At 53.2% G+C, this 23,743-nt stretch overlaps 1 protein-coding gene across 1 annotated transcript in view; it reads left to right on the top strand.

The window, feature by feature from the left end:
- The first annotated feature begins 6,986 nt into the window (after positions 1 to 6,986).
- Positions 6,987 to 23,743, top strand: part of ETF1 (eukaryotic translation termination factor 1) — a 32,509-nt gene continuing 15,752 nt past the window's right edge. Inside the window, exons 1-2 of the mRNA XM_054168359.1 lie at positions 6,987 to 7,076; positions 7,171 to 7,315. Coding sequence (XP_054024334.1) covers positions 7,230 to 7,315 — 86 coding nt within the window. The 5' untranslated portion in view covers positions 6,987 to 7,076; positions 7,171 to 7,229. The remainder of the gene's footprint in view (positions 7,077 to 7,170; positions 7,316 to 23,743) is intronic.

Consider the following 23,743-nt stretch of genomic DNA (forward strand, 5'->3'; position numbering starts at 1 on the left):
AGGGGAGCGGTCAGCACAGCAAGTTGTGCTTCATTCAGGTGCAGAATGAAAGGTACCTGCTATCACATTAGGGTCCAGCCTTCTGAGAGCATCAAGGAGTTGCCTGGAAGTGCACTTGCAGCTGTGTCCTAGGCTGCATCAAAAGCAGTGTGGCCAGCTGCTGGAGAGAGGTGATTCTGCCACCTGGTGAGACCTCACCTGCAGCGCTGCATCCAGCTCTGGAGATCTCCCCACAGGAAGGACAGGGACTGGATGGAGTGGGTCCAAAGGAGGGCCACAAAGATGGTCAGGTGGTTGGAACACCTCTGCTATGGGGACAGGCTTGGGGAGCTGGGGGTGTTCAGCCTGAAGCAGAGAAGGCTCTAGGGGAGACCTTAAAGCAGCCTTCCTGTACCTGAAGGAAGGCTGCAGAGGGACTGTCGGCAAAGGCCTACAGGGACAGGATGAGGGACAATGGTTTGGAATGAGAACAGATTGAGTTTGGATGCTAGGAACAAGTTGTGCACCATGAGGGTGCTGGAACATTGCAACAGGTTGCCCAGGGAGGTGGTTGAGGCCTCAGCCCTGGAGCTGTTCAAGGTCAGGTTTGACAAGGCTCTGAGGAACCTGGTCTAGTGGAGGATGTCCCTGCTGACTGCAGGGGAGTTGGACTGCATGAGCTTTGGAGGTCCCTTCCAACCCCAAGCATTCCATGATTTACAGTAGCAGTGGGACTTCACCTGCAGGCTGAACCTCCTGAAAGGGGCTGTAGGTGCCCCCCACTGCTGACAACCACGTCATCCATGAAGGTGCGTTCTGCTTGCTACTCTTTTTACCTACTTACTTTTCCTGTCTGTGGGGTCAAGTGGAAAGAAAAAACAACCTTTAGCGAGGCCTTGTCCTGACAGCTTGGATACTGGGAAGAAAGGATTTCTTTTTGTTTTCTTCTGGCACTCTCCTAACAAGAGGAGCTGTAGGAGAAAGCTACAAGTCCTGATTCTGTGAACTTTTAAGTTGTGGACTAGAAGGGACCACGACTGCTTCAGACACTGAGCTCTCCCCATCAGTCCTAGGAAGAAGGGTTATGAGGTGGTGGAGAGGGTCCAGAGAAGAGCAATGAAGCTGGTGAAGGGTCTGGAGAACAGTGCTGGTGAGGAGCAGCTGAGGGACCTGGGGGTGTTCAGCCTGGAGAAGAGGAGGCTGAGGGGAGCCCTCATTGCTGTCTACAACTCCCTTAAGAGAGGTTGGACCAAGACTCTTCTCCCAGGTGACAGGACAAGAGGAAACAGCCTCATGTTGCAGAAGGGTAGGTTTAGGTTGGACATGAGGAGATATTTTTTCCCCAAAAGGGTTATCAAGCCCTGGAACAGGCTGCCCAGGGAAGTGATGGAATCATCATCCCTGGAGGAAGTGAAAAGCCCTGATGCTGAGGGACACAGCTTAGTGGGACCCTGGCACTAATGGTTGGGCTCAATGATCTCAAACCTCTCTTCCAACCAAAACATTTCTCTCCTATGTCTGGAAGGAACTTCCACTTGGGAGTAAATCAGCTGAGCCAGTTGAAGTGGACAGGGACAAAGGAGTGAGTAGTGAGTGAGCTAACAGTAAAGGGAGAGGAACCTTGAAGTATTTTGGCCTGGACAAAAGTGAAGAAGGGGCATGGTGCAGCCATAGGAGTAGGTCAGAGGCAATGCCTTGGGCACTCAGCCTGCAGCATGCTTGGTTTGCTGTGGTGGGGGAGCCAGGTGTGCAGAGGGTTTAACAGCAGTTCCAAGTGTTGAGCTGTCTGGCTTCAGGTGGGCTGAGGAGATCCAACCCAAAATTCAGTGCTTTGCTTTTGCCAGGGGAGTTAGTGGGGCCTGGGGATCCTCACTGCTGTGGCTGTGGGGAGGAGAGGAGAGCACAGTGCAGCAGGTCAGTCTGTGGGGCTGGTGGTGGTCTTCCACAGGTGGCCAGAGGATACAAGGAAATGGATTGGGTGTGGGTCCAGGTGCTGTTTTGATGGGTTGCTAAGTGGCAAGGCTTTATTTGTCACAGGCATGTAGTGACAGGCTGTGGTGTACTTGGATTTGTACTTGGATTGTGCAACCAGCATGGTTCCCTGGAAGTTTTGAGGAACATCTGGCCCAGGATGTTCACAGCAGCTGCTGCTCCAAAGAGCTGTTTGTGCCATCTCAGTGTGGCTGCCACAGCATAATCCTGCTGCTCCTGCCCTACGTGTGGGTTAGGTAGTGGCAAGGGAGCACTTGGCTGTGCATCTCCTGAGAATAGTCCTCATCAAATTCAGCTGCAGGTGACTTCTGCCCACCCTGAATTTCCCCTGCTACTGCTCCTGTCAAAAGTGACACCCTGTGTAAAACCACAGTCTGAAAAAGAGGAGGAACTCTCCAGCAAAGGGAGTTGGGTAAAAGGGAGTTGGCTGAAAGGAAACATCCTCAAGGTTAAAACTCATTAATCAACAGGTTAAAACTCATCTTTTCCTGCTGCCTCCCTGAAACTGCCACCAGATGTTGGTGCAGCAGAGCTGGGACAGCCCAGGACAGTGCTGCTGCCCATGGGGGCTGCTGTTCACATGCTCTTGCCTCTGCTCTTGGCCTGTAGTGCTGCCATGGCCAGTGGGTAATCACCTTGGGGCCTTCAGGCTCCTGAATCATTGATCAGGGTTGGCTTTTGCTTCACCCATGAATTCTTTTCCCTGTTGCAGTTTAAACACAGCTCTTGGAGATGTTCTTTACCTTTTAATGAGCCCTTCTTAGCTCCTCCTTTATAAGACAAATTGACTTGGGGAGGGGAGAATTCAATTGGGTGATGTGTGTCATGCTGAGAAAAGTTTCCTGCTGTGAAAACTGCCAGGAAGGCAGTAATGAGGCAGCCGGGCTGTTACTTCTTGTGTAAAGGAGCAGTTGCTGTTCTGAGAAGTTGAGTGCTGCGGTCCCACCAGGGAGGTGTCTGTCAGCACCAGGAGAAAGGGTGTTCGGGCTTCATTGCTGTTCTCTGCCTAGGCTGTCAGTGATCTGTAGCCTCAGCAGTGCTGCAGCTCTGGAATAAATCACTGGTCTGCTCATGAGAGTAATTAAGGCAAGTTTTGCACACGTTCTCTGGGGGGGAAAAGTGATGGAGTGATGTTTGTGCTTCCTCTGACAGTGTCCTCTGCGGGCAGGAGCAGGTGAGTGCAAGGCACAGCCTGCTTGGCTCTGCTTCCAGATAACGACATCCCAGCACAAACAGCATTGGGACAGCAGATTCCAGCGGCACAGCTCCTGCCTGACTGGAACAGGGGAGGGAAGGCTGCGATCTCAGATTGATGCAAGACATCTTGACTTGCTGCAGTGCCTTCTTTTCTGCCCTAGCAGCATCTTCCCTCCATTCAGGACAGCCACAGCTGTGTTTGGGGAGCATGCCTGCTGTGGACAGAGACCTGCTGTGTCGGCTCTACGGGCAGGAGATGTTCAGCTTCCTTGGCGACTGAAGGAGGAAAATGAGATGGAGTCTCTCTGTTCTCCCCAGGACAGTGAGTGCCAGCAGGCTGTGACAGTGCAGGGCTGTTTTAAATGGCCTCTCTCAAGAGCAGAGTGGTGGATTGAGAAAGTTCTCTCCAAGGCAGTGGCTCTGCCTCCATAGCTGATCTTGGCTCCCTCCTAGGTCCCAGAGAGATGTGGACATGGGCACTGCTCAGCATCTCATTGCTGCTGGTGGCATCTGTCACATTGGGAAGGCTGGAGCAGAAAGTGTCACAGCACAGTGGGTGCATCCAGGGCTGGGGCAGAAAGTGTCACAGCACAGTGGGTGCATCCAGGGCTGGGGCAGAAAGTGTCACAGCACAGTGGGTGCATCCAGGGCTAGGGCAGAAAGTGTCACAGCACAGTGGGTGCATCCAGGGCTGGGGCAGAAAGTGTCACAGCACAGTGGGTGCATCCAGCTGGGAGCTGGAAACTGGGATATTCAGCAGGCAATTTTTGGAGCAGGGGCTCTGGATTACACTGGAAGGGCAGGGAAGATGCACAGGGTAAGCTGTTGTTGTCCAGTTGCCCATCTGCATACACTGTCCTTGTCATATCAGGCACAGAATCTTCCATCTCAGCAGATCATCTCCTAAAGCCAGGCATAATCCACTGTCTTACTGTTCTGAGGAGGATTATAAAGGGCTGTATGGGACCAGATGCCCATGGTAAAAAATACCTGTAAGGGTTGAAATTGCCACTTGCTCAGCTCTCAAAGAGAAACAGGCCTTAAATCTAACCAAGTAGTTCAGAAATTTACAGTGTCTCCCTAGAATGACCCTGGCAGTAGAAAGAGCCAGCCTCAGGCTGAACCCCAACCCAGTCCCTGCTCAGCTAACCGTGCTGCCCAGCTGTGACCTGTACCCAGCTCCTGGCATAGCTTCAGTGGGCCAAGGATCCAAGAGGCAGCACAGGAGGGAGAGGGGGTTGCAGTGGGCTCAGAGCTGTGGCAGCACTTGTCCTGTGAGCATAATCCCCCCATGGTACGGCACAGCACAGTGTGGGTGCCTGGCTGCTCCAAGGCAGGACAGGGCTGGAGACCAGGCTGATGGCAAACACCAGAGCTGGGATGTCCCAGGGAGGCAGAAAATTGGGCTGGAAGGACACCACAGCCACGAACCACCCCAACTTCCAGCTGTTGGTGCCTGCTCAGCATCACCAGGAAAGCATCAGCAGGAGAGCATCACCTCAGGGAAGGGGGAAGCAGCCTCGCTGCTGCCATTTAATAAAAGAAGCAAATAAGTGGCTTTGGTGTCAGTTTCACAGAATCAGCCAGGTTGGAAAAGACCTCAGGGATCAGCAAGTCCAACCTACTACGTAATACCTAACACCTCCTGACAACCAAACCATGGCTCCAAGTGCCACATCCAATCCCCTCTTGAACACCTCCAGGGACACTGACTCCACCACCTCCCTGGGCAGCACATTCCCCTGGCCAATCTCTCTTTCTGGGAAGAACTTTCTCCTCACCTCAAGCCTAAACTTCTCCTGGCACAGTTTGAGACTATGTCCTCTTGTTCTGGTGCTGCTTGCCTGGGAGAAGAGACCAACCCCCACCTGGCTACAACCTCCCTTCAGGTAGTTGAGGATGGCAATAAGGTCTCCTCTGAGCCTCCTCTTCTCCAGGCTAAACAACCCCAGGTCCCTCAACCTCTCCTCCAGACCCCTCCCCAGCCTCATTGCCCTTCCATGGACACGTTCAAGTGTCTCAATGTCCTTCTTAAGTTGAAGAGCCCAGAACTGGACACAGTACTCAAGGTGTGGTCTAACCAGTGCTGAGTACAGGGCAGAATGACTTCCCTGCTCCTGCTGGCCACACTATTTCTGATGGAGGCCAGGATGCCATTGGCCTCCTTGGCCACCCAGCAGGTCCCATTTCAATCTGTCCTGAAGGCAGACCCAACAGGCTCCCTAGGCTGTGGCACTCCCAAACCCACTGCCTGGCATCTTTGGGGCAAAACAGGCAGGTTGTAGGTTTGCAAAGCTGGACACAGAGGTTGTAGGTGTGCTTAGCTGCAGTACTTGGATGTGTGCTCAGATATGCAGAGGTGGGTTGGCTCCTCACAGCCCTGCTGTCCTTGCAGACCATGGCACAGGGGTGTCTTTGATAGCTCATCACTGCAACACGCTCTCCAAGAGCCAGGAGTTGCTGGCATGTGTCACCTTAAATATGCAATAATCCAGAGATAACGCAGTAAAATGAGAAGCCCCAGCCCGTGGGGGCACTCTGCTCCCCATGCTGAGCCACCACTGTCCTGGAGAGGGGCTGCCATGGTTCCTGCTTGTCTGCAGCAGGACAGCCCTGGCCAAGCAGGGCTGCAGGGCCAGGCTACAGCCACACCGTGGGGCTGGGAGGCCTTTGCCTCTCACCCAGGGACACCAGGCAGCCCGGCGCTTATCTTTCCCGTGCAGGACCGGGCTGCAGGGGCACAATTTCCCCAGCCAGGCACTGCTACCTCCACCCTGAGCTCACTGCAACCCATTTCCCCAGCCTTTCCTAAACCTCTGGCCAGCCTTGCTGCCCTTCTCCAGACACCGACCAAGGCATTGGTGCCTTCAGAGCAGCTCCCTGAGCACACCACTGAGGCTGGCCAAGATCTCTGTGGGCATCACAAGTTGCTGCAGCTCTCAGCCACCCCTGGCGCTGGTAAGGACAGCACAAAGGTGATGTTTCCAGGGGAAGGAAACATGTGGGATAACCCTGTGGTTCCATAGAACCATTCTGCTTGCCCCATCTCCTCTCCTCCATGCACCAAACACTTATGACAAGGGACGGCAGGGACCAAGTGTTTCCAAACCCCAGGCGGTGTGCTCTAGCCTCACCGTGGGGCAGCAGCTGCACAGGGACAGAGGGCAGGATGGAGAGCTCTGCCTGTGAGGAGGCGGCTGCAGCCCCCCAGAGCAGCGATGCCGGGGTGGGGGGCTGGCCCAGGGGACTCAGGTGGGAGAGAGGACACGCTCTGCTCCCTGCTCGGGTGCGCTGTTGGGGGCTGAAAAAGGGGCACCGAGAGTGGCACGGGATGTAAAGCAAGTGACACATGGTCCAGAGGGTGATGCTGCCAGGGCGGGGGCGTGGGTGATACCAGAGCCAGCAGCCGGACATGGGCAGGGCGGCCGTGAGCTGGCGCAGGCCCCGGTGCAGCTTGGCCGGCGGCAGACCCGTCCCCAGGACGCCGCCACAGACCCATACCCTAGGCCACGCCGCTCCCGCCCGCCGCGGGCCCTTTAAGCGCGCCCGGGGCCGGCCGCGCAGCTCTCGCGAGACCGGCCGCAGCGCCCCGCCCCGACGAGCGCCGCGGCAGGGCCGGGGCGGGCCGCGGACTACGCGCCCCATAATGCCCCGCTCGGAGCCACGGACCAATAGCGGCGCGGGAGAGGGGCGGTGGCGGGGGGCTCGGCGGCCTATGGTGTGGCGCCCCGCTCCCGCGCGGGCGGGGCGGGAGCCTGCCCCCCGCCCCGGTCCCCCGGAAATGATGTCACAGGCCCCATGTGAGCCGATTGCAACACATGCAGCGCGGAGAGGGGGAGCGCGAGCAGCCGGTGTCCGACGTCAGCGCCGCCGCCAGCCGCGCGCCGCCGGGGGGGACCGGGCCTGAGGTGAGGGCGCGGCGGGCAGGGGGGCGGCGGCGGGGCCGGGGCGGGCCGGGTCTGGGGCTCTAACCGCTGTGTCTGTGCCGCCGGCCCGCCGCAGGCCGCCGCAGCCGCCGCCGCAGCAGGAGGAGGAGGAGGAGGAGGAGGAGGAGGGAGAAGATGGCGGACGATCCCAGCGCTGCCGACCGCAACGTGGAGATCTGGAAGATCAAGAAGCTCATCAAGAGCTTGGAAGCGGCCCGTGGGTGAGCGGCGGGGCCTGCGCCGCCTTCGGGGAGGCCGCGGCGGGAGGGCGGGCCGGCGGGCAGCGGGGTCGGCCGCCCCGGGGATGGGGAGAGGGGGGATCCCGGTCTTAGCGGGAACCGGAGCGAGGGGTTGGCCGCCCGGCCTGGCCGGCTCCGGGTCCGCTGCCACGGGGGCGGGGGGAGGGCGAGGCTCAGTCTCGGCCCGACGGCCCCTTCCCGGGCCCCGGTGCCCTTTTGTTTCGCCGCGTGGTGAAGCGGCCAGGTTCCTGCGGCCGCTCAGGGGCTTGGGCTTGGCGAGAAATGCGGGTTGGGGGTTCGGCGAGAAGGGCCGGGACGGTCTTGTCGCTCCCGGGGGCGCCGGGGAAAGCTTAGTGGCAGAAAGGAAGCGTAACCGTATTTCCCTCACGAGAAAAGGGCAGCGCCTGTCGCCCAGCTCGGCCTGGCTGCCGCTCGTCAGCTGGGTTTCCCCCCACCCCCGTAAGAGGTTGAGTTCCTTGCGGGGGTGTCACAGGTGTGTGTCTCTGTCCCGGCCAGAGGAGAGGGGACGCGGGCCCATGCTGCCTGCGGAGCTCCACGTCGCGTCCGGCCTCGCTGTGCCCACTGGCTGCTTCGTGCCAGCTGGCACCGGGGAACAGCGGATTCCAGCGGGAGTAGACGGCTCCTCTGCCCCCCGTGCAGGCTTGGGTTCTTCCCAAGGGACCAGCTGGCTGGGGATGGCAGGAGGAGAAGGGCAGGAGGCAGGGGCCCAGGCAGCAGTTACTTTATTACTTCTCTTACTGATATATATTTGCTCTGTCTCATCCCCTCACTTGCCAGTAAAAGTGCTTAGCTCCCTTTCCCCAAAAGCAAACTCTTCCAAAGTTTAGTCAGGGTTAAATTTATGGTTTCCAATCCCACTTTTATCATCCTTGCACTATGATTTGGGTTTTTTTTTACCCCCAGAAGTAAAACTGCTGGATGTTCTTCCAGCTTGCCCCATGCCAACGGTGACATGGTGTCTGCCTTGGTAACTTAGCAGCTTGTTGCATGGGTCAAGAAGCCACTTGAGTTTGAATTACTCTAAAAGCTCTGGGTCCCAGAGCTGTAAAATAGCAAGGAAAGTGTCTTGATCTGCCACACAATAAAACAAAAATGAAGTGTGGTTCCTTTAGCTGCCCTTGTGGCTCCAGTTTCCATGGGCTCATCTGAGCCAGTGTTCCTCTAGCTGGGGCAGTGTTGGCAATGCTCTGTGGCCACCCAAAAGGCAGGTTGCATTTGGACAGCTTGCATGAGCCCAGCTGCTGTCTCATTCTCTCCCTTACTCCTGGCTTCTGTTCTGGGGTGTAGAGTAGGGCAGAGAAATTGTTCAGCTGGAAACTAAGCCGGTCAGGAGGGGAAATGGGAGGAGAACACAAGCCACAGGTCTCCCTGATTTATTTATTTATTTAATTCAAATTGCAGAGTAGCTCTGCATAGGATGAAGGTGTAGGAAAAGGGAGTGGGGAGCTAGAGTTTTCCTTCCCTGCAAGAGTGGACTTTGGCTGCCAAGGCTGATCACTCAGCTGTGCCTTTGCGTGGCACTGACAGCAGGTGCTGTACTTGCAGGGAGGTCCCGGCAAGCAGGGGAGCGTATAAAGGACTCCTGCCATGAAGCTGAAAGGGCTTGGGGAGCTACAGGCAGCCTGTGGAAAGTGCTGTGGGTCTCTGTAATGGCACTGAGAGAGCTGGGCTGTGCTTTGGAAATGTACAGTTAGCTTTGGGTCTCCCTGATTCAAACTGTGCTAACAGAAGCATGTCTACCTGTCACGTTGTTTGGGACAGATGAATGTTGCAGAGAGTGGGGTTAAAGCTGGTGTTGGAGAGCTCCAGTGAGAGGTGGGGCTGAAGGGCTAGCTAGGAGTTGGTGGCTGTTAGAACTACTTGATTCTTGGGGCCGCAGCCTCGGTGTCTCCCTCCTCAGTGACATCTTTACTTTGTGACAAAGAGACTGCAGGTGCAGTAAAATGCATGTAGGAGGTTTAGCTGAGCCCTCTGTATCCAGCATATCTCCTTGATGTTGTCATACTGCTGCTCCTTAATTTAATGTGTGCTAGCTGCTCAACCACCACCTGATGAAGGCTGCTGATGCCAGCAATCCTTGCTGTGAGCAAGGTTATGCTGGTTATGTGTAAATGTGCGTCGTGCTTCCAGGGAGTCCTAGCTAAAATTACCCTAGCCTGGGTTTCAGTCAGGGGAAGGGATGCTGCAGCCTCTGCCCCCAGGAGCCTTGGGCTCCCTGGCACCAGAAGGTGTGAGGCAGTGGAACAGGCTTTTCCGGCCTTTGGGAGAGTCGCTTCCTCTTCCTGTCAAGTAGGAAGACCTGTTCTGGGGTGGATTAGGGGGCAAAGCCTTTAAACAGGGTGATGTGGAGGGCCAGGGACTCCTAGGCGTCTCCACCTTCCCTTACTCATGTACTCCTAATAGTGACCCAGCAGCGGTGCCCCAGTTTCATGCGCTGCTTGTTCCTGCAGCGTGTCGAAGGGATGGGAAAGAGAGGAAGCTGGTGCTAGGCATTCGATTCACATGTGGTGCTTGGGGCACCTCTGCTGCTAGCCAGCTGCTTGGATAAAAATCTCAGTGAAACCTGCAGAATGGTATCAAAATGTTAAGTGAGCATAAGGACAAGGAAAGGCTCATGTTGTGTCTGGGACAGATGAGGTAAGTGGCAGTGTCTGGTCAGAAAGCCAGGGGGGAAGGTGAGAGCTTCAGCTGTGCCAGAAGCTGATTAGTTGGAGGCCAGCAAGGGTAAGACCACTTCTCAAACTAGGTAACATCCTGGCAAGGATGTCCTGTGTTGGTTTTCCAGCCCTGCTTAGGAGAGCTGGCTTTATCACTGATCCCTGGATAGCAAGAATCTAAAAAAAGAACTTTTCATTGCTTTGATTTGCCAAAGTCCTCAAACCCATCCTAAAACCTCCTCTGCTGGCAGAGATTAGAAGGAGCTTTTGTCTGTCTCTTGCTTCCTAAAACAGAAATGTCTGTTATTTCTTTCTGGCTCTTCCAAAGTTGGGTTGCAAACTGTCTGATACTACAAAGTTAATGAGTTGAGCTTTCTGATTCAGTGAGAATGGAGGGGGAAATAGCTGGCATCTGCAGAGTGTGTGAGTGAGAGCAAATGGGGTCCACCTTCTGTTCCACAGGCAATTAACCTTTCTAGCCAGAAGATGAGGGTAAAAGGCTGGTGATAAGGATGTTAAGCCCTTGTGAGCACTCTAGCCTTCTCATTCAGCTCTGGTAGCTTCAAGTGCTGAGACATTCATCAAGCACCTTCCCTAAAAAGGCATTCTGCTTCCAGTCCAGCTAGGTTTTGTCAAACAAAGTCTTGGTGAAGGCTGTGCCCCCCAGAAGCTGCAGCTGTGTCTTTGCCTGTGGATGTTGCAGCAGCACAGGGAGAGGTGGTGTCAGCCACTGTGTTTTTCCCCTTCATCTCTCTCTCAGGGCTTTTCTGCTGTTGCTTCACACAGTTTTCCAGTGTCAGTGTTGAACTGACAATCACTCTTTGTTCCTTTGGTCCCTGCAGTTCTGAATAGTTAGCAGAGCTATGGTCACTTATTTCTGCTATCCTAAGCTGTAAATGCTTGGTGAAATCAACTATCAGCAGCAACTGGCAGGCTTCTTCCAGGCCTGGGCCTGAGAGGTCCCATCTGAATCACATCTGGGAAACTTCTCAATGTCTTGGGGTGAGGGCTTGCCTCCTGCCAAGGGCTCTGCTCAGGAACAGTTGACTGGCACCTCTGCTGGGCAAGTGGATGCTCTGACCCTCAGTGAAAGCCCAGCAGGTGCAGGCTGTGGAGCTGCTTTGCAATGGTGAAACCTTCATGATAAAACCTTCAGGAACCTGCTCCCTTGAGACTTTTTTTCCTGGCTTGAAGTTAAAAGCAGGGCTAGGCTTCAGTTCAGAGCAGTAGCCCTTACGAGTTGTTTCACTGAGGCAGGGAAGGAAGAGGCAAAGAGAATGGTGTCTTTGACGGCTCTGTAAACACAACTGAAGTTGGCAGTGATGGAGCCAGGGCATCAGCAGCTACTGAGCAACTGCAGAAACAAAGTCTCAACAAGTAAATGATTCTGGTTGTAACTGGAAGGAATACGTCAAGGTGGGAGAATGGAGAAATGGCAAGAGAAGAGGAAGTCTTGGTGTCTGCAGAGCCATGGGAAAGCAAAGCAGTCTGCTGCTGTATGGGAGAAACCAAGCATGAGACATGTCACCACATGAGAAAAGTCACCAGGAAGGACAGAGGCCTGAAAATGTATGGGAATTGCTGCAAAGTGAATCACTTTGCTTAAGGGTGGCAAAGCTGACCTGTTGTTTAGATGTGAATGATTTGCCCAGCTTGTGTTGCAGAAAGCATCATTTGCAGCTGGCTTCCCCTGCAGTCCATCTGGAGCCTTGTTGGTCCTGATGGAAGGGCCTAGCTTTGGAATTGGCCTCAAGCTGCTGCTGTTTCACAGCCTTGTGTGAGAGGAGGCTGCTGGGGAGAAGGTGGGTGGGAGGCCTGTGCAACTCCATACCTTGTTCTGGGTGTCCTGGGATGGTGTTGCTGTTGTGACTGGCTGAGATGTGTTTGGACAACTTGTTGGTTCTGGAGAATGAGATAGTCTTGGCCTGTTCTGGTGTTTAGCATGGTAAGCCTTTCCAAACATGACCTGAAAGCTCACCTTCTTCACACTGCAGCTGTGAATGCTGCTGGGATGCATGTAGGGAATAACTGGGGGATCGGTTACAAGTAGATGTCCTGTATGAGTTTGCCTCATTGTGATTTCTTCTGAGCAAAGTGTTGTGGACCTGATGGTGCTGGGGTTATCTGGTGCTGCAGCCATGAGCTGTGTCTCTCCTGAGATGAGCAGTGCAAATACTCAGTTGCTCCTGAGAGTATCTACAGCACTTGGCTGTAGGTGGCTTGTTCTGTTCTGCTGATCACAGGTGCTGCACAGCTTTGTTGCACTGAGGTTGCCCCTGTGCTGGGTGTTGGTTCTTAATTCTGGTGTACTCTGTGTGACTGTAAGGACACCACCATGTCTAGGCAAGTACCAGTACTACTGTCTTGTCTTCAAGTGATGTCACAGCTCAGGAGGAGGGTTTGCTGTGGTCTGTCATCGCTGTGACTGGCTTCTGGCCACACTGCCAGAGATGTGTTGGTTCAGAGGCCCCCTCCTGGGCTCCCAGGCTGGCAGCAGATCTTCCTTTGTCACTGGGATCTATTTGTGGTTGTGGCTGTGCCTCAGGGAAACAGTTTAACCACTGGTAGAGGAACTGTTTCTGCAGAGCTGAAGCTTTACCTTAGGAGCTGGTATCTGATGGAGACCTTGAGCTGGGCCTGGTGAGCTGCTACCTGTGAAGAGCAGTCCTGTCTTAAGGTACTAGTTGGCTTTCCAACTTGTTAATTAGGTTGCAGTGCTGATGTGTCATGCTAGTGCCAGTCATGGGGTAGCTTTGGGGATCTCTCCACAGCAAGCTGATGTCTCCAGTGGACCTCCCTCTGCTTCTGCTGGAATCTGGTCTGGGCCAGTTTTGGGGCATAGGGCTGCCTTACACTTTCTGAGTGGGGCAAGGACTGGAAGGGCAGTGTCAACAGGGTGGCCCATGGAATTTTCCTGACAATGAGTTTTCTGCTTTGGCTTTATGATCCATCATTAAGGTGTGGAGTGTTTAGGGAAGAGGGGAGGGTTTATGTTCTTACCTAAGCTGAACTACTTCCTCGAAGTAGTGCTTTGTCAGCCCACTTGTCTTAAGAGTAGTTTCCAAAGGAGGTCACATTTCTGTTACAGAAGTAAAGGCTGTAGTAGTAATGCTGCCTTTTGCTTCTGGTAGTGTGAGGAGGAGGAGACATTTGCAGAAGCTGGAGTAGGAATAGTCCAGGGTAGATGTTATACCTGAAGACTCTGTGGCAGGTGATCATGTAGGATGTGCTGTAGCTCCTTACATGCTGAGTCTCTCCATAGTGCCAGGGTTAGAAGCTGCATGTAGGTTTGATGTGAACAGCCTGATCAGACCTCTCAGATCTGAGACAGAGTCTCTGCAGAGCTTGTGCTCTGGTGGTATTCTAGGTAGGTGGTCTGAGAAAGCTGCCCTCTCCATGTGCCAGGTGAGAAGGCAGAGGGAGCTGGTGGGGGGGAACGTCTGAAGGGTTGGGACATCCTACTGGTTGCCTTCATCTAGTTGTAAAACATTTCCAAGGCTTTCTTGTCTGCCTGCTCTACCTGTCCCTTTTTGAATTACAGCAACGATTAGGAAGTGCTTTTTGAGAGCACACACTAGCAAGTGACAGCAAAGGACCCGAGCTGGCAGGACAGTGACGTGTCAGACAGCAGCTCCCGTGCTTTATAGCCCTTGGTAGTTAGCAGCCTGATACCCTCCTTTACAACTGCCTGAATCATTAGTGAGCAGCGTGATTCATACACAGATCATCATTCACACAGAGCTAATGAATGAGCCCCTGCCTGCTGGAGACAGATGACGTGGTAGAAGATGGGAATGAGCACCTCAAAAGAGGACAGACTTTTTTGGCTTCGTGGCAACTGGATTTCTTTCCTCTCTCTCTAACCCCCCCCTGTTAGCTCCCTATTCCCATGTAGCTCTGAGGCATTAACATCTTAACAAGCAAATCTGGATTTGTTGCTTCCAGTCCCTCAGTGTACATCTTGTACCCAACTGGCCCATTAGCATAATGCAACAAGTCTTTTAAACTTGGAGCATTAATAATTGGAGAGGGAGAAGGGAGGGCAGGGGCTGTGGCAAAAGCGAGCCTCCCAGTGAGTCACAAACGTCTGAAGTGCAGCAATGCCTGTGCCACTTACTGGTAATTGGGCATCCAGGCTTTCTGCATGAGGTCAGGCCCAGCCAATGGGGCCTGTTCAAAACATGCCTACGCAGTTGTGCCTGCTCATGTCTTGCCTTTGATCCAAGCATTTCAGAGTGCCACTGATTCACCTTCCCAGTCAGGATCTGCTCCTGCAGCTGCACCACCAGCTTGTGGTCCGGGTGCTGGTGGTTGGCTGAACACCGCTTGGCCTCACTTGGTTGGGGTTGGGATGGAGGTTGCAGCAGTGAGCTGCTTGTGTTGACCTCTGTGCAGGTAGCACCTGCTGGGCCAATGGGCAAGGGCCTGCTGTCACCTGCTCCCTGTGCAGCTTTTGGACACGTGATACCTGGCCAAATTCTGCTCTGTGGAGAAATGGAGGGCTGTGACCTGATTCCTCTTCCACCTCCTTTCTGTCCCTGGGGAGTGATGAATGCTGAGCTCAGGAGACACATCCTGGCAGCAGGCCAGCAGCTGCTGAGGGAGGGGAAAGCACTACCTTGCCTGACCCTTGGTGGAACACCAGGCAGTCTGGCCTCTGCTCCTTTGCTGAAGCAACCATTTACTGCCTCCCTGTGGGAAGCTCTCCCTTGCTGCTGAAGCAGGAGGTGCACTGGGGAGAGAGCAGCCTCACTTTTGCTTCCCAGGGTGGGTTCTGCTCTAGTGCTCCACTCCTCAGCTTGCACTCGATAAGATGCACTGCTTGGCATCTGGAGGCTTCTCCCCGTGAAGAAGGGCAGTGGGTTAGGGTGGGAGGGCAGAGGACCTTTTCATGACACTCTTAATGTCTTGGCAGTCTCCAAGTTGTTTCTGGTTACACAAAGTGTTTTTCCTATCTCATCTGCTGTCACTGCAGGAAGAGGATATACAGGATTGCTGTCTCAGGCTCTGGGACACAACTGCAGCACTAGAGCTTGGCCATGGTGGCAGTGGCTGCGTGGCCTCATGCTGTGCAGCTAAGTGATGTTCCTTTGTCCAGGGTAGAGGTGACATTCAAAGCCTGATGGGGGAATTAGCTACCTGGAGTGTCTCCTCTGGGGAGGGGAGCTCACTTTCTCCAATGAATGCTTATGCTGAAAGATACTGTTGAGGAAGGAATGATTTGGTCTCCTGGCCCTGCGGTCATATCCACCCTGCCTTCATCTTGTGCTGTTTCTGTGCTGCTGAGGTGCCACTGGATCCAGAGAGGTCCTCTCTGCCTTGCTTTTGTTTGGGAGCTGATCACTTCTACATCTTCATACCCTTCACCTGGAAACCTTTGGGGAACTGCTTGTATTGATGTCACCTTTCAGCAGCTGATCCACAGTTGGGGTGTATGATGTGGTGAAATGCAGAGTGCCTCTGAGATTGGGGTTGTGAGGTTCTTGCTGCAGCGATGCTGTAAAAAGTACTGCCAACAGCATGGCTTTCATCTCAACTTCACATTCAACTTTAAGGGGCTAATGGTAGGTCCCATTGGCAGCTAACTGGTGGTGTATGCTCAGTCTGGGTGCCTCCATCTGAAGCTGTGCTTTGAACCCACCATCTGAACAGGGGCTGGGCTTTCACCTGCTTGTGATGGAGACCTCACCAAAAGCTGTTGCCTCTTGAGCAGCAGTTAGGTTGAGGCCTGTTGGCTGTGCTTTTGGCAAAGCATTCAGCCAAGGTTCTCACAGGCTAAGCTTCCAGATGCCATTGCCTCTGAAGCACTGAAGGGATCCCAGACTCTTGTCTCTGCTCTTTCCTAGCAGGCTGAGAGGGTTTCCAGGAAAGTTTATGTAGCTTTTGCATCTGCCGTCGCCTCTCGAGATTTAGCATCTCAAGTGGACTGGAGCCACTTCCTCTTTGCTGAAGGCTTTGTCATATTAAAAGACATGGAGTCTTCAAAGGGCACAGCTCTGACCTGTTGGTGTACTTCACAGCCATAATTCCTGAGCTGGAAGAGCGTTTGCATCGAGCTTCCCTACAGCAAGGTCAGCGCTGTTCCGCTCAGGGCTTCTCTGAACTGAGTGTCTAGTTCTGCAGAACCCAAACCACCAATTTTGTCTCTCCCTATTCCAGAGGACACTTAGCCTTTTGTAGCACATCATTCAACATCTCTGCTCAGATACAGGATCAGAAACCCCTCTGGTGTTCTTTACTTACACTGCTGCTTGTGTGGCCTGTGCTCTCAGCTTAGTCCTTTGCAGGAGTATTGTGTGCCTGCAGCCTCCTGTGGGTATTTGTTCAGCAGCAGTTCTCTTCTCTTGGACCTGTGGTACATGCCTGGTGAAGTTCTGCTTTGGATTGCACAGATATTGCTGCCATCTGTCTTGCAGCTGGCAGTATCAGTGATGGAAATGGTCTAACTTCAGTAGTCTTGGCTATCTAGGCGGCTTGGGCTCCTCAGCACACGCGATGCCTGCCATGGTCCTCTTGGCTGGAGACCAGCAGGTCCTACCTTGGGAAGGTAACATTGCTTGAAGCAGTATGTGGCAACAGGTATTTCATAGAAAGCTTCCTAGCTGTGGCATGTGGTTCAGATCAGATTATCTGAAAGCTGTTTGCTCCACGCTCCTGCTAGTCCCTGGCAGTCAGATATAGGCCTCATGCTGCCCTTGGTTGCTGAGGGAAGCAAGAAGCTCTTGAAGCCTGTGCCCTGTGAAAATAAGCTCATTTTGAGTCATAGGGAATGAGTGACCTTCCTTGTGTCTGTGTCCTCCACGTCACACAGTGTGCTGGTAGTGTGAAATGGTTCACTGTGGAGCAGCTACAGCTCAGCTGCTGTTTGTCAGCTCTCCTCTGATACCACAGGATGGGCCAATAACTGCTATTTATATAGCAAGTCTGTGCTCTCCCTTGCCAGCTCATTTCCCAAATTCCAGAAGACAGGTTGAGTGGCTGTGTGTCCTCAGACTTCTGGTTGGGATTGCCAAGCCAAGGGTGACTACAGTTGGGGCTTGCTGGTTTGGTGTGTGGTATTTAGAGGACACAGTCTCAGGCTGTGCCAGGGGACGTTTAGGTTGGATGCTCGGAAGAAGTTCTATACAGAAAGAGTGATTGCCCATTGGAATGGGCTGCTGGGGGAGGTGGTGGAGTCACCATCACTGGAGGTGTTCAGGAGGAGACTTGATGCCATGGGTTAGTTGTTTAGGTGGGTTGGATTGGTTGAGGGGTTGGATGTGATCTTGAAGGTCTCTTCCAACCTGGTTTATTATTATTATGTGGCCCTGCAGGTAGCTGTGTAAGATGGCAGGAGTCTTGGAGAAAACCACTAGAGCAGTTTCAGCTGAAAGCTGAAGGTCTGAGGATCTGCTCAGCTGTTCCTTCTGAGGAGTGAAAGAGTAGAAACCAAATCCCTGTAGATGAAGATGGCCACCCCGAGCAGGAGGCTTAACTGCCAGCTGTTAGGCAAACCATCCATGGGGTGTACTTGGCAGCTGACCTCGAATGTGATACACTGCTTGCTTTGTGCACTTGCCCTCTGTTGTGGTGGCTTCCTGGTGCTGAACCATGGAACGTGGATGCAGCGAGCGCTGCTCCTGGTGCCAAACGTGGCCCGGGACCCGGCACAGCAATCCAGCTGGGCTCAGTGCCCTCTCTGAGAACCCTTTTCGTGCTTCTGGAGAGAACCCAGCAGTTCTCCTCTTGCTCTGCAGTACCACAGCGGTGTGAGGCCTGGTGAGATGCTGTTGGGTGATAACCTCTTGGGCTGTGCAGGAAGGGCTTGCAAAAAGTAGGTGCAGGCGAGGCGGATTCAAGGGTTTGCAGAGCCTGTAGAGTTCTTGACTGCTAATAAAGCCTGAAAATTTGATTTGAAGGATTAATGTGAAGGTGTTTTCCCCATCCCTATCTGCATCTCTGGTAACACTGTGTTTCCTCACACACCTGAAGAACTTCCTGCAGCAGCTGTGCTAAAGCCACCTGGCATTGCTGGCACCTGGAATTGCCTCTTTCCCAGTTCCACCACGGCTTTTACCTGGAACGTTGGAAGGTTCCACCTCAGCATGAGGAAAATCTTTCCTGTAAGGGTGCTGGAGCCCTGGAGCTGGCTGCCCAGAGAGGTTGTGGAGTCTCCTTCTCTGCAGACTTCCAAAACCCATCTGGATGTGTTCCTGTGTGACCTGCCCTAGGTGATCCTGCTTTGGTAGGGAGGTTTACTTGATGATCTCCAGAGGTCCCTTCCAAACCCTGCCCTTCTCTAAGTCAAGCTGCTTGGATGCCATAGTACCTGCTTGCAGGGACACTGGCAAAACTTCTCCCTGCAGCTTTCCAGGGCTGGGTTAGTGATGGCTCAGCTCTGCACATGTGAGAACTTACTAATGTGTGCTCTTAGCCTCCCTGGCAGGGAAACTGCTGCTTTGTGGTGCAGCTGTCTGGAATTCAAGCTGTAGTAACACTGAAGTTTTAGTTGTAGCACAGGCTGTCCTAGCCACAAACCACCTTTATCAAAGGAAATGACAGTCTCAAGAGAGCAAAGCATCCTTAGTTTTGCTTCCCTTTTCCCAACAGACAGCTTGCTGGCAGGTTGTAGGAGCAAGGTCAGAGCCCACCTGCAGTTTAGGAGCAGAACTGAAGCTGTGATCATCATCTTGTCCTAGAGATACCTCCCAGTCCCTGTTAAATCTGAGCTAATTGCAGGGCTGGCACAGTGAGAGTAGTAACCATAGCACCCAGACAGCCAAGTGTTTCCACCTTCCCAGAGGTTGGCACTTCATTGCCCTCTTGTCTCTCTGTACTGCATGGGCAGGTGCCCTTAGTGCTTTTGTTTTGTCTCCTTCAGACCCTCGTGCAGTGGCACATGCTGTGCCCAGGGATGCCTGTACCTTACCTAGCAAACATCTCAGAGCCTTTGGGGTCTGGGTGTATGCACTTGTGTTGCAGCAGCAGCTCCTTGGCTGCTCTGCAGGCACTCCTTAGCCCAGAATAGGGACAGCAACTGTCTCGAGCTGCTTAAAACTTCCTGGCTCAGCTCAGTCTGAAAGCATTAGCTCCCAGCTGGTCAGCTGTAATTTGTCTTGGGCCCACTAAAACCAGGGAGGGGAAACCTCTTAGCAGTGGTGTGTTCTGAAACTGGGATCATGAGGGAAGGGAGACATTTCTTCAGCATGAGGGTGGTGAGACACTGGAACAGGTTGCCCAGGGAGGTTGTGGATGCCTTCTGCGTGGAGCTGTTCAAGGCCCGGTTGGATGAGGCTCTGAGCAGCCTCATGTAGTGTGAGGTGTCTCTGCCCATGGAGGGTTAGAACTAGATGGCCTTTAAGGTCCCTTCCAATGCAAACCATTCTATGAACCTGGAGTGCTTTGGGTCCATCCTTCCTGCTGGAGCCCTGGGAATGACCCAGGGAAGCCGCAGCTCTTTGCCTGTTCGATCCCAAGCTGCCAGTGTGAGCACTGCCCTTAATCTGGATCGATCTCTTAATTGTTGACTGTAACAATCCTGTAATGAAGTTCTGTCTGGCAGTGTGCTCACCAGGAGATTTGTGGCTGGCAGCAAGTCTCCCATGTGCTTGGTGTGCAGCAGAGCCTGTTGGGTTTACAGGGCTGCTCTTCGGAAAGGCCCTTTGGGGAGGCTGTAGTCAGTATGATTTGTCCTACCTCATCCCCAGAGCAGATGTACTCTAGAACCTGATGTGCAGCTTGTCCAGCAGTCAAGGAGGTTTGGCATACAGGGTTGGAAGGGACCTCAAGGATCATCTAGTTCCAAGCCCACTACCATAGGCAGGGACACCTCACAACAGATCATGTTGCTCACAGCCACATCCAGCCTGCCCTTAAAAACCTCCAGGGATGAGCTTCCACCACCTCCCTGGGCAACCTGTGCCAGGCTCTCACCACCCTCATGCTGAAGAACCTCTTCCTAACATCCAGTCTGAATCTACCCATTTCCAGTTTGCTCCATCCCCCCCAGTCCTATCATTATCTGACACCCTACAAAGTCCCTCCCCAGCTTTCTTGTAGCCCCCTTCAGATACTGGAAGGCCACAAGAAGGCCTTCTCAGAGCCTTCTCCTCTCCAGCCTGCACAACCCCAACTCTCTCAGTCTGTCTCCAGAGCAGCTCCAGCCCTCTGCTCATCCTCATGGCCCTTCTCTGGACACTTTGCAGCATCCTTCCTGTAAGAGGGGCTCCAGAACTGAACACAGTGCTCCAGAGCAGTGTGGAGGGGGAGAATCGCTTCCCTCTAGATGCAACCCAGTCACAAATACCTGTCCTTGTTCAGGCACAGTGGCTGCAAAGGCTGACAGGAGCCCTGGAAGCTGTGTTGCTATGCAGAATAACCTGGTTTTCTTCCTAATTGTTTTTGCACAGCAGCTTTCTTAGAAACTCTTTGCTGGGTTGTCTCAGTTGTGGTGAATTCAGCAGATGCAACCACAGGGAGTTTTAGACCTTGCCAGCCTGCAGTAAGGTCACATACAGGTGCAGGCTGTAGGTAGGATAACATGGTGTGTGAGGGAGCACTGCAGCCATCCTGGTCACTGGTATGCAGGTCTCCTCCAGCTGCTCTCTTGCTAGGTCTCATCCTCTGTGGGACATGATCCAATTTAGTTATCAGATCCTGGCTGGGTGCGTGTCTAAGGATGAGGGAGAAGTGCAGGGGGTGCTGATGCTACCTTCAATTCATGACTGTTTGGCTGTACCCAGCAGACAGCAGCATGGCTGGGGTTGCCTTCCTTTACAGAATCAGAGTGACAGGGGTTAGAAGGGACCTCTGAAGACCATCTAGTCCAGCTTCCCTGCTAGAGCAGGATCACCTGCAGTAAACCACGCAGGAACATGTCCAAGTGGGTTTTGAATAGCTTCTGAGATGGAGACTCTTTGGACAGCCTGTTCCAGTGCTCTGCCACCCTCAAAGTGAAGAATTATTTCCTTATGTTTAATTGGAACCTCCTGTGTTCCAGTTTGTGTTCATTGCCCATGGGGTGCTAGGTGCTTGGGGACACTGTGGACAAGCTGGCTGACTCTCCAGCAGCCTGGGATGCTGTTGAGGTGCTCCTGTGGCAAGCTGCACCCCAGCTGTTGTGCTGGATTCTGCAAGAATTGGGTAGTGTCTGACATAGCTTTGGCTGAGCAACTAGTGGTGAAAGCACCTCAAACCCAGGGAATGCACGTGATGTTGGGAATGGAAGGTGCTCCTAGACATAAATCCAGGCTCACAGGGTGGACCAGGCCCAGTACTGTGCTGTTAAACTAGTTTGAGACTCCAAGAGACCCTTTCCACTTAGTTGTGTGCAGTGTTCCAGCAGGAGGGCTTGTGAAGGCCACTGTGTTATCTTGGGTAGAGTGCTTTGGGCAGAGTGCTCCTCAGGAGCAGTGATCTGACTGGCACATGTGACTGTCTTGGAGATAAGACACTGTGTCATTGAAATAACTGCCAGGAGTGGTGGCCCCTTCGAGGTGTGGCTTTGGCGCACTGCAGCCAGCTCACACCGTGCAGAGTTGTGCTCTGGCCAGCGGTTCCACTCATGCAGTGGAACACAAAGCCAGGAGCTGGGGTTTGTCCTGTGCCTGGGGTGGAATAACCCCCTGAACCAATACAGGGAGGGGTTGACTTGCTGGAAAAGAGCTTTGGGAGAAGGATCTGGGAGTCTTGGTGGAGCACAAGTCTGCTATGAGCCAGCGATTTGCCTTGGGGGCCAGGAAGGCCAATGGTCTCCTGGGGTGCATTAAGAGTGTGGTCAAGAGAGGTTCTCCTCCCTACCTAATCTTCCCTAATGAGGCCACAGATGGAATATTGTGTCCAGTTCTGTGTTCCCCAGTTCAAAAGAGACCAACTGCTGGAGAGAGTCCAGTGGAGTCTATGAAGCTGCTGAGGGGCCTGGAGCATCTCTGTGAGGAGGAAAGGCTGAAAGTCCTGGGGCTGTTGAGCCTGGAGAAGTACAGCCCCAGAGGGCATCTGCTCAATGCCCAGCAAGAGCTAAAGGGTGGAGGGGCAAGAGGATGGGGTCAGACTCTTGTCAGTGATACCCAGAGAGAGGACAAGGGGCACTGGGCACAAACTGGAAGCCAGGAAGTTCCATCTGAGAAACTTGTTTGGTGTGAAGGTGCTGGAGCCCTGGAGGAAACTGCCCGGAGAGGTTGTGGAATCTCCCGCTCTGAAGAGCTTCCACCTCCCCCTGGTCATTGTGCTGCTGGGCAAGCTGCTGTGGGTGCCCTGCTTTAGCAGGGGGGTTGGACTGGATGATCTCCAGAGGTCCCTTCCAGCCCTGCCATGCTGGGATTCTGGCATTTGAGGGGTGGCTTGCATTTGAAAATTGAAGATAGCTTTATAAGATTTGTTTTTTCCCTGAAGAACTTCTCCTGGTAGAGCACACCCAGTCTTCCTCCTGGCTGTTCCCACCTGCTGCCCAGGCTTGCTCTCTGCTTTTCCCCCTTTGTCTTGAATACTGGAAGAATTGCATGAAATCCTTCCTAGCAGGAGAGCCATGGATTGCCAAGGGGCATAGCAGTCCCATCTCCCACATTCTGATGCCCTTTGTTTGTACAGCAAATTAGGCCTGATGTGCAGAGCTTTCTCATCTTTGGGAAGCCTGAGAAGTTCTCCTTTGAGGAAGAAGTCAACCTGTGTGAGCTTGCCTCCAGTGCTGCTTTCAGAGAAGCCGGGAAGAGCTACTTTCCTTCTGCTCAGCCTCTCACTGAAGGGAGCCTGCTGGGAGTGATGGGCCATTATATCTCCCCTAAGGCTGCTGCCATTCACAGGAGGAGCTAACTGCTTTAATTGAGTGGTATATGGAGTATTCTTGGCTGGTGTGACCTGGAAGTCTGATAGGTGTCAGCATGGCTCAAAGCTCCTTCTGGGAATGATGTCTGCAAGTGTCTCTCTGCAACTTTCTTGATTAGTGTGTATGGGGATCTTGGATATTAAACCCAATTAGTTGCTAATTCTTCAAGGTCAGGGACTTGTCTGACCCAGCAGCATCCCTTTCCACTTGGCCTGAATTGGAGATCTTTGGGAGAGGGCTGCACAACTTTTGTGAAGAGGCTAATGAAGTGATGCTTTTTAAAGCACTTCCCTGCTGTCTCTGTAGCCCAAACACTTCAGGCAGGATGCTGGTGCATGACAATCTGAAACAGCAGCAGGCAGGTACCGTGTTAGCCTTCTCCTGCTGTAGGAAATGTAAAGGAGCAAACTCCTTTTTCTTTTTTTTATGGCTGCAAAGCACTTTGTTGGTGCTCTGACTCAGAATCCTGAGCAGAGGGTTTCTCTTCAGAGAGCTTTAGCCAGTTTGCCCTTGAGAGGGCCAGAGGACGTGACGAGGTATTTGATTTTTGTGCCATTACTCTTAATGTGAAGTATGAGGTCTGGGATCAGTTTGAGACAATGCAGGAGCAGCACTTCAGACATCTGGGATACTTCAGCTGCAAAAGGGAGGTACCTGCTGCCAGGCAGATGGGAGCTTCCCCCATCTTCATTTTGGCTTTGGGTGGATTTGAACCACAAGGCTGCTTGGGGGATTAAGACCTCTGCAGGATCCACCCTAAACCCATAGGAAAAAATGAATATCAAACTCAACCTTCTTTTTTCTTTTTTTTCATTGAACTTAATCCATTTCTGTGATTTGTGGGGTCTTATCTCCTGACTCCATGCCTGGGGGTTGACACTTCTGAACTCAGCCATGTACTTAAGCACTCTTTATTTAAAGCAGCTGCCGGAG

This window comes from Dryobates pubescens, chromosome 16 (genome assembly GCF_014839835.1).
Source record: "Dryobates pubescens isolate bDryPub1 chromosome 16, bDryPub1.pri, whole genome shotgun sequence".
NCBI classification, from domain to species: Eukaryota; Metazoa; Chordata; class Aves; order Piciformes; family Picidae; genus Dryobates; species Dryobates pubescens.